Consider the following 10084-nt stretch of genomic DNA (forward strand, 5'->3'; position numbering starts at 1 on the left):
TATTTGGAAGAAATTCGTGAATAGAGAGAGTATACTTTATTGCACATCAACACATAATTAACATTGAAAGTAAGTCAACGGTGGTCTTATCACTAAAATGATCTCTTCCAGACATACTTTATCGAGGAAAATGTCGGAAAATTCAGGTCTCGATTCCGATCCTGTAGTAGATTGTGGGAAGCATTACTCTTGTTAGGTCCACTATTAACATAAATTCAGGTCGAGCCCTTTGAGCTCACCTACCAGTCACAGCGTAGTTGGAATAAGTAGCGTAGTTGCCCTTTAGGCTACCACCGAATAGGTAGGGAAAAAACACATTCAGAGATCTATTGGATAGACCTTTAAGCCTTTTCACATACCTTTAAACATATTCTTGAACACTGAATGAAAAATTTAAAGTTGTTTTAGTTGTCGATATGTTTATCAAGAGGTACTGTTTCACTGTACTGCAGTGTTAAAGAGATAGAAGCCATCAAGCGTCGCAGTTAGAGAAGGTTGGGCGATAAAATGTTTGCAAAGAGGGCAGAAATAAAACAAACACTGAATCTTTTTAATAATACACGATTTCTTTACTGCTTAACAGAATACAATTCAGAATTTATGCTGAGTTTAGTTTATAAATCCATTATATCAGTTTTCTTACGCTGCTGTCCTTCATACCAAGCCTTGGAGATCATTCTCTTCATTTCATCATCACCAGTTTCATACCTGGAAATTAAATAAATTACCCATGTATTAGAACATAAGAGTAATGATGTTAGAGTATAGTTGTTCTAAATTTTTTTTGTTTAAGATGTGAATGACATTAACAACACAAATGGTCCCCATTAAGCCTGAAAATTAAATGAGAAATACATAAAAACCATATTGGTCGTCATATAAACATTGTTAAATGTTTTTCAATCTCAAACAACAAAAACATATACTTAAAATACTGATTTGAGGTATTCTCAGGCATCTGTTAGCATAAAGTATTCTTCATTGGAAAGGAACCAAGAAAGTTTTGAGTAACCTCTTAGAGTATTGATGTTAAAGATACATACATACCCTTAATGTAGTATTAATTAAGTATCCATTCATTTCTAGTTAAATAAATAGTACTCACATATTCTTCATGAGACTCATGATGGAATCTTGTGGATCTTTCTTGTCAGTTTCGGCAGGTTTCAAGCGGTTATTACGTTGGTCTTCAAATTTTTTTTCAATTTCAGTCATATGAGACCATGTTGTGTTTGGATTAGATTTTGCAAGGAATATGACTACCTTATCTGCGAAAAGAAATGTTATTATTGTCAAATGCCTTATTAGCATAGATATTCTTTTGTTATTTGAGCCATTTTAAATAACAAATGAAGCATGTTTGAAAAGGTAATCATCAACAATGTGAATGAAAAACCAGAGTATATGTATATTTTTTACTAATTAATTATATTTATTACCTGTTTTTTGTTTCCAATGACTGTCTGCCACATTTATAGGTTCCAATAACTTGTTAATAACAAGCAAGTAATCTTTATTTTCCAGATTGTCCACATGCAGCTCCATTGATTTATCTGTCAATTTACAATATACCTGTTCCTTTGGTAGTGTATGAACATTCTTTAGTTCAACGAATACCTTAACAAATTTATCCGACTGGTCCCAACCTACAAACACAAAATTTAATCATTACGATTTCATTGTAACACCCACAGTTCAATAGGTAAATTTGAGAAAAAATAAATTAATTATATGAAGTGAATGATCTTTTGTCCCACCTGATGGTGAAACAGTAGCTGCTGTTCAGAGGCAGCAATTTGAATGCTGCATATATCTTGAAACATGAGGTCAAATTCTCAACTGTATTGTAAACTATCTCACTCTTCAAGCCAGGAAGAATTACTGGTCTGCTACAGAAATAGACCAGATGTTGGTACTTTGCATAGTAAGGTAAGTACCACCACCCTATCTATTTCTGCTTTGAAGAAGTAATGCGTTTTGGTTTGAAAGCTTGGGTAGCTATTGTACAATAAACACTAAAAATTAGTATGTCTCAAGGTAGGTATTCAAGGTCTCAATTGCATTTATATTGTTGATATTTATGGGCTCCGGTAGCCACATAACACCAATGAAGCATGAACTCATTCATTAATGTAAGCTATAAAAAAAACTTTTATAAGAAGTTTTATAATGTACCTTACTAGCATTTGCTCATTCGCAGCTCTTAATTGCCTTTTACAACATTTACAAAACTGGATGGGGTAGTGTTATTCTACACTGATATAACAGGGGTTCCCAAACCCATTTTGTCTACTGCCCAGTTTGAGAATAAATTATTTTTTAGTGCTCCCATTTTTTCACCTACTTAAAAACCACTATAACCTATAACTCAGCTGGTGTTTAATAGTCTTCCTAGATGAAATTACAAATCGCCTCCCAAGCCCCTACACAATGCCCCATTTTTTTCTGGGTCTCTTACCGCCCCCCTTTAAGCCTGTAGTGCCCACAAGGGGGTGTTATCGCCCACTTTGGGAAAGGTTGCTCTACAAAGTAATTCAAGCTAGTGGCGATTTGGGTTTTTTATTACTTCTCATAGAATAAAACTATTGAGCTTGTATTGAGTCTATTTATAGTCTCTCTATGTAAGATATTTGAGACCTTTTTCAGGTACAGACAAAGTTATCAGTTTGCAACATATACTTACTTAGTTTTACATATAATATATACATATATATTTTTAAGCTATAAGAATTAATAGGTTAGACCATTTATGCAGAACATTCTGATAAACACACACTATAGACTCACTTATTTAAGGATTTAGGGAACTTATCTCTTTTCGCACAAGGTTGGCTATAGGAGCTGTAAATAACAAGTCTCATATAAAGAGACTTCTAGATATATTAATATGATTCTAAATTACTGACCATATACATTCAATTTGACTTGATACTTCTTTTGCACTGGAGCTGATGTACTTGTTGTGGGTATTGGTGATACTTCCATTGGCGTCAAAGTTTCCTTTTCTTTTAATGTTATTAGTTCTGTCTCAAGTTTTCTGATCTCCAAGGAGAGTAAATCCTGTACTTTCTTACGTTTAGCTTGCTTTAACAGATCATTGAACTCTTCGATATCGCTTCTTATCTGAAAAAATTGCAATGAAGGTTACATTGAATTTCCATTCATTGTCTTTAATGCCAAATGATTTACTGAATGTAGTGATGGTTGATTATTACCTCTTGTATTTTTGCTTCTGACATTTTGATAAATGAACAGTTTGTTTGTATGCTGTGCAAATCTTTTGAAATCACAAATAAGCACGTTAATCAGCTATTTTGAAGTCCAGTAACATTGATTATACTAGAGCAGTAAGCCCACAGAACACTATTACTTCTAGCGAAGAGTAAGCCAGTGATCTCGAGCTCTCGATTACTCTCGAACGTCATAGAACGATTTTTTTAAAGGATTTTATGACCTGGTAATGAAGACCTTTAAGTCATGTCTTATTTTTAGTTATTTTCTTATATATTTTATCAAAAAATGAGGAGCGAAATGAAATGAAAATGATTAATTTGAGACATTAATCAACTGGGATAAAATGAAATGAGATGGGATGAAATATAATTTTAGTAAAATGGTGGTCATTTACTGAGATTTTTAGTGGAGTTTTTGGGGGATCCCGAGAAGCTACGACCAGCGGCTTTTCATTCTTCCACATTTGTGCACTTTCACAGATATTAAACAGTTAATAAACCACCAATATTACACATTTAAACCTGAAGAAACACTGAATAGACAAAATAAAACAAATCATACAACTTCACTCCTCGCGTTTCCGCCAAAAAGTCCCTCATAGAGCGAAATCGGTATAGTTGCCAGCTAAATCGGTATATTTGTACCCAAAATCGGTATTTATTAAAAAAATACAATATTCAATAAAATTCGTTGATTTATTGAAAAAAAACTTAGACTAATTTATAACAATCATACTATGTATAATTATTTTTTATACCAATATTTTTCGGCCATAGGCACGGTCTTCTTCGACTTAATTTCAAAATCATAACAATTGGCTGTAACAAAGTCGTTTTGCACTAAATAGACCAGTGATTGATTCAGTAGGCAGCCTATTTTGCTGTTTTGTTTTCAAAAGATTAATATGTGAAAATATGCGTTCAACGTTAGCGGATGAATGGAGAAGTGATAAAATATTAAAAATGAAATTAGACAACAAAGGAAACCGAGTATTTAGTATCCAGCCTGGAAATTCTTCTTCTCATTCTTTCCTTTAATATTGTACAAATTTTTCTCTTCTTACACTCGCACTTGTGCTTGTTGGCACCTCGTCAGACGATATTTGAACTTAATAATCTCATTTTGTAGGCGCTCTCTATAGAATAAGATCCCAGGGCCCCCAGACGCCACATATCAGTATAAATACTGAAAAATCGGTAGGTTCGTGACCACAGGACTACAGATAATACAGATCATTTAACTACAGATTGGACTTAGACAAAATGGAGAAAAAAAAAAACCTTTTATCTTTGAACACAATGCTTTACTATGATAATGCGAAATATGACAATACAATAATTATAATAATATGATATGAGATTTCAGTGTGATTATAATTAATTCTTTCGGTGGGCACGGTTACGGCGCATGTTGGTCTGGCATTGCGGGCAGTACCATTTACCTTTCGGTGGAGCAGTAATCCCGACACACGGATAATGGAACCATTCATACGGACACTGAAAAAGGGCGATTTTTATTAATAACAATTTTGCTGACTCTGTTATGTATGCAAAATAACTTATTAGTCAGATTAAAAAGATTATATCTCTTAAATACAAGTGCTACTACAGTTAGAAACGCTAAAAACAAAGTATTGAAAACTCTATTGCAAAACATTTTTTCTATTTAACAGACATCTACAGACATACAACATAAAAAATTAAAAAAATTTAGTCAATGACGTTTTTAACGCATTCTATGAAGAAATTGAATCAAGTCATTTAACTTAGTTTACATTAAAAACATTATTTTGGAAATCCTAAAATTATGTATGAATACACAAAAACATGATATTTACATCTTGGTTGTCACAAGCCACCATGTCACCATAAGATACTTGGTTACAAATACAATAGCGAGGCTCGTTAGGATCGTAGGTCCATTCTTCTTCCATTGGTTCCTCTATGGGCACATTGTTCACCACATTATTAATCCTGAAGACAAACGTAATTTTTTTTAAAACATTTTTTTTATTTGTGTAAATTTGATTTAATTGTACTCACGTTACTGTGGGGGAGGACGAGCGACTGGCAGCTGCTGTGACTTGTTGTGTGTGAGATGACACAGTTGACGAACTATAGCTGGCTTTCCTGGGTAGAACAATTAAATGTAAATAAATAATATCATTCTCTACAATAAAACACTTATAATATACATTGCATGGGCACAGATTTTCTGACATTTGTTATTTCTAGAATTTGTTTGAAACTGACTTTTTCTGATTCCAATGAATATAATTTTCTATGATAAACATTTTAGAAAAGTTTATTGGTAATATTTTATAATTACTTTTGTTTGTTGCGCTTGGTAGAGGAAGAGGAACTGCTGTGTCCATGTGATGTTGTATGGTGCCCGTGGACACTGTTTATTTGACTCGACCCAGAAGATACACCTTGACCTATGTGGGAAGATTTTTGGTATTTATTGATTGACTCAGTGGCAGAATAAACAACGCCCCTGTTAGCAGAGCCGAGATATGTAGGTTCGATTCCCAAGTCGAATTTGTGGAAAATATTGGTACGACAAACTAGTTTGCCTGTCTTTAATAGCCAGACATGTTTAAACATATTAAGTATGCATGTGTATCAGTCTTTGTTTCCCATAATTCAGGAAGTCCTAGTTTGGGACTAGATGACACTTTGTCATTATTTACCAATTATCTGTTATTTATTTTTATTTTGAAGTGAATTTGATAGAGAGATTTACTGCTCCCCAAACATAATTCATATTGAAAAATTATCAATTCGCGCTTGCCTAGATTTTCTGCTCTATTATAATTGGTATAGTGGACAGATAACCAATTGTAGACAAACTTTTCACCCAGGGAAATTCTGAAAAAAGCTTATAACTAGCTTTTGTAGAGCAACTGAGAATGATCAATTAATTTATTTTAAATATTTTTTTTACCATGATCGTGATGATGAGTTTGTAAAGCATGATGAGCCAGCTCTCCACCAGCAACTGCTTCATAGGATGCTTTCAATGATGCTGTACGACGACCATGCTGCATCTGTACATTAAGAGAATTAATGTTAACATAATTCGGAAATAAAGTGATGGTTTTATCAAAAAAATATTATATTAAATGATACATTATATCTATTTGTTAAATGCAGCAAGATTCTGAAGCTGAAATGAGCATAAACTACTGCCTTCACATGAAAACTCTATTAATTCGTATAAATACTTTTCATTTTAATTATTATTCAGAGTATTTGTCAGTCTATAAGTAATTAGCTGGAATAGTAGTTAATTTATTTTATTGACCAAAAAGTGTAGATTTAAGACTGTGTATAATGTGTTATCCCGTTTTGAGGTCAAGAAAAAGTGATATCAGTTAGGCTGAACCTGTTATTTTTATACAACCAAAAACATGTTTTTTATTAATCATGTATATTAATGCTTAATTTACTTGTTGTGTAGCAGCAATAGCTTGGCTTGCTGCTGCAGCTATGGTACTGCCAGCATGTCCCAAAGAGTAAGATTCACGACCAAGTGCAGCCTGAAAGTATTTGAACAGAAATTATAAGTTTTACACTGTGCTTTGAAATAAACAACTTATTTGCAAGTTAAATTTTAAATTCTGAAAATTGTTTCTTACTAATTGTTTTTATTTCAATATTTTTTTGAGTTTGCCTAAAATCTCCTAACAAACCTGTATGGCGGAGTCAGTGCGCGACATATTGCTTGAGGAATGTCCACGTTGGGAATCACGATTTCCCCAACTATCTCGCCGCTTTTCTGGCCTTATGCGATACCTGAACAATTTCCAAGAACTATCCTATTTTATTAATGTTTCATTTTTTGTTTTCCAAAACAGATCAAAGGTGGGCATGCAGCAGCATATAGAGCCTACCTGATGGTATATAGTCACTGTGACTCAGACATCAGCAATGCCAGGCATAGTCAAGCTACTGGTTACTCACTGTTCCAGTAGGAAAGAAGATGCGATTCAAGCTACAATGAATTGTAGTTTAATACTAACTCTTGAGAGCAAATTATTGTATAAAGATAGTATATATCCAACTATTTAGTCAAAACATGATTGAGGATATTTTTCATTAGACAATTTTAATTTGACATTTGTGCTGAGTTACCTATTTTCCTTGTAATGACTGCTGTTTGATGTGCTAGTGTGATTAGTATTAACATCCAATTCAAGTGACCTCTTCTCAAGCAATTCTGTTATCCCTTTGTTGTCTGCTTCAAGCTCACACTTGAATTTATGCAGCTCTGTATCTGTTTTTAAGCATGTTTAACTTATTATTTGAATATTTCGAATATATAAATTGTTTAATTATACATCATACCATGTTTTCATAGTGGCACACAATTATGTATGCAAACCGGAGTGTTAATTAATTTTAATTATGGAATCACTCATTTAACTGAATTTACTTAAAAGTTGCAATATATTTCATACATTATTTTGTGAACAGGATTTTTTAGTGATACGTACCTAATCGTCGAAGATACCTATCAACCAAATCATACATTTGGTTGGCAAGTGTGGTCTTTTCGTCAGCCTCTTCTAAAGTTTTGGCATAGCCCCGCTTAATATCCGAAAACTCAGTATTGGCTTGATCGGTATTTATTTCACCACGACGACATCCACCAAAAAGAGTACGGACTCTTTTCTCAAGGGTGTCCATGTTATCTATTAATGACCAAAATATAGTAAGTCTGGTATAATAGTGTAATTGTATTGTATGTATGAATGTAATTTTATGGCAAGATAGCTTACTTTGGACAGACAAATCCATTTCTCTCATTTCAGTAAATCTGTCTCGCAGTTCTTGCGGTAGATGTTCTATCACTGCAATTAATATCTCAAATTTTATTCACTTTTATGCTTTCACATAAACTTTAAAATTAAATCAAGCTGTTATTATTATTTGTATTACTTAATTTACTAATTCAAAATTCTGCGTCAACGATGTTGTTTAACAATTCAAATTGTGGTATTTTTAAATTTTGCGCTTTATTTATTGAGGACGCTACAGTGCTACCAACTGTCTTAATGGATTTTTAGTTACGTCACTGGTCTAACAAATAACTTACTTTCCAAATAATCTTCAAGATACAGCATTTTGGTGAGTGTTTTGTGCTTCAAGTTTGTTAAATTACTGTTGAAATGCTAACTTTGAAACTAAAACTCAAATAAATTATTAAATAGATACTACGTTGATGTATACTTAAACGTCACACTTCATAAAGCTGGAAAGCTTGATTGATTTTACAAAATGGTGGGTAAGTAGTGCTGTGACAAAAAGACTGTTAACGTCGGTCACAAAATCGATTAAAATACCAGCTAACTAAGAAATATTGCTTTTGATTCATTGTATTTCTTAGATTGAACTTAAACTTTAAAATTATGTGGTAAATAGCTGTTTGTATATATATTGTAAGTGTATAGTCCAAGTAGTCCAAGGTAAGTTAATTACTAACCTTTGATTCTAATTAATACCATAGGCATAGTACTAATAATACTATACAAAGTATAAGTACTAGTTCGTGTATTTGTATCGTGTATTTTGAAAAAACATTTCCATAGATCGCATATTTAGACAAATAAAAAGAAATATCAATTTGACACAATTTCATTTAAAAGACACACTTCGTGTATTTGACGATTTCGACAATCGACTTATAATAGTCGCGATTAAAATACGCGATTTCACAACATCAATAGGTAGGTACACAATATTTGCGCTCATTGTTTGCACATTGGTGTTAGTTACAGTATAAAAAGAGGTAGGACCTAAAAAATGTATAAAAAAGTCTTATTCGCAAAATTTATAAGTGTGTATAATTACTGATGGTAGTCCGCATTGTATGGCCGTCTGCACAGCTAGGTACTATTTGCCTATTGCCTATTTCTACATTAAGCTCCATCAAAATTTATCCAGTGTACCCTCTTTAATATTTCGTCGGCCCCCAATAGTCAACTAATTTAATATACTACATAGTATAATTAACACTTTGAATGTTAACGATCAAGACAAATAAAGTACTTAAACTGTATTGTTCTGTTTAATTTTTTGTGTTCCCATAAATATTTCTACAAAATGTTGCTGTAATGCAATATTACGTTCCTACTAATGTTACCATAAAATAATGATTCACAATTATCGAAGTATGTGAACTTATTTTCACAATCACGTCTTTTTCATTTAGGTAGTCTGCAAAAATGATAAGGAGACCACTGACGGAAATTACACTTAAACTAGATGATTTACAAGAATATGAAGCTTATCGAAGGGAAAAGAGTAATACTTCGTCTACAGGTGCGGAAATGCAAGAAGACACACCAAAATCTCTAGGAGCGGGAACAAAAACTAGTGAAGATATTCACAATAGAATCGGTTATGCTCCAAAAAAGAAGCCAAGTGGTCCTAGCACTGTTTAAATATGTACTTGACTCATAATTAAGTAGTAATAAATGTGAATTTGTGTCAAATGAAACGACTTTAATTCAATTTCATAATTTATTTATTAAGTTTTTCAAGTGTCACATGTAATTAATTAAATCAATTTTTATAGTTTTAACAGAATCTGGCGTGTATGTTCATTGAAGAAAAGTAATTAGAATAGAAAGGAGGTACCTAAAAAGAGCAATAGAACAGAAATCAGCGATTAGATCTGATTTTAGAATTGTTTTTATCTGTCTGTCTGCTTGTTCGCGCACATGTCCGGAACTAAAGAACGGATTTTCATGTAATATTCACAGGTAAATAATTAATTTGGAGCAGAATTAAGGCTTGAGAATTAGGATTTCAAAAAAATGGCACAAAAAACTATCACCATTTAT

The 10084-nt window shown here is 32.6% G+C and overlaps 2 protein-coding genes and 1 long non-coding RNA gene across 3 annotated transcripts; 1 reads left to right on the plus strand and 2 right to left on the minus strand.

The window, feature by feature from the left end:
- Positions 1–541: 541 nt before the first annotated feature.
- LOC114252124 (calcyclin-binding protein) lies at positions 542–3416 on the minus strand. Its single transcript, XM_028186631.2, has 5 exons — positions 3216–3416; positions 2907–3123; positions 1440–1646; positions 1106–1268; positions 542–708 (listed from the first exon to the last, which is right to left on the minus strand). The coding sequence occupies exons 1-5, from the start codon at positions 3237–3239 to the stop codon at positions 615–617; spliced, it is 705 nt and encodes a 234-aa protein (XP_028042432.1). The 5' UTR covers positions 3240–3416; the 3' UTR covers positions 542–614.
- A 1099-nt stretch (positions 3417–4515) lies between these two features.
- Positions 4516–8529, minus strand: Ing3 (Inhibitor of growth family, member 3). The gene is made up of 11 exons (XM_028177082.2): positions 8335–8529; positions 8018–8089; positions 7733–7930; positions 7371–7512; positions 6929–7031; positions 6686–6775; positions 6181–6283; positions 5563–5671; positions 5277–5363; positions 5072–5207; positions 4516–4730 (listed from the first exon to the last, which is right to left on the minus strand). The coding sequence occupies exons 1-11, from the start codon at positions 8360–8362 to the stop codon at positions 4611–4613; spliced, it is 1188 nt and encodes a 395-aa protein (XP_028032883.1). The 5' UTR covers positions 8363–8529; the 3' UTR covers positions 4516–4610.
- Positions 8269–9738, plus strand: LOC114245079 (uncharacterized). The gene is made up of 2 exons (XR_003624752.2): positions 8269–8366; positions 9451–9738. It is a non-coding gene; the product is annotated as an uncharacterized LOC114245079 (long non-coding RNA).
- Positions 9739–10084: the final 346 nt, after the last annotated feature.

The sequence above is a fragment of the Bombyx mandarina genome, chromosome 03, assembly GCF_030267445.1.
Source record: "Bombyx mandarina strain Sakado chromosome 03, ASM3026744v2".
Taxonomy (NCBI): Eukaryota; Metazoa; Arthropoda; class Insecta; order Lepidoptera; family Bombycidae; genus Bombyx; species Bombyx mandarina.

What these genes read in the sequence shown, in the direction of transcription:
- LOC114252124 (XM_028186631.2), bottom strand. Translation starts at nt 3,239, where the DNA reads ATGTCAGAAGCAAAAATACAAGAG. An exon ending in CAGAAGCAAAAATACAAGAG is followed by an intron (nt 3,124 to 3,215) that starts GTAATAATCAAC and finishes CAATTTTTTCAG; the next exon opens with ATAAGAAGCGATATCGAAGA. An exon ending in AGTCAAATTGAATGTATATG is followed by an intron (nt 1,647 to 2,906) that starts GTCAGTAATTTA and finishes TTGTGTTTGTAG; the next exon opens with GTTGGGACCAGTCGGATAAA.
- Ing3 (XM_028177082.2), bottom strand. Translation starts at nt 8,362, where the DNA reads ATGCTGTATCTTGAAGATTATTTGGAAA. An exon ending in AACTCATCATCACGATCATG is followed by an intron (nt 5,672 to 6,180) that starts GTAAAAAAAATA and finishes CTTCCCACATAG; the next exon opens with GTCAAGGTGTATCTTCTGGG. An exon ending in TGGCTTGTGACAACCAAGAT is followed by an intron (nt 4,731 to 5,071) that starts GTAAATATCATG and finishes GCCCTTTTTCAG; the next exon opens with TGTCCGTATGAATGGTTCCA.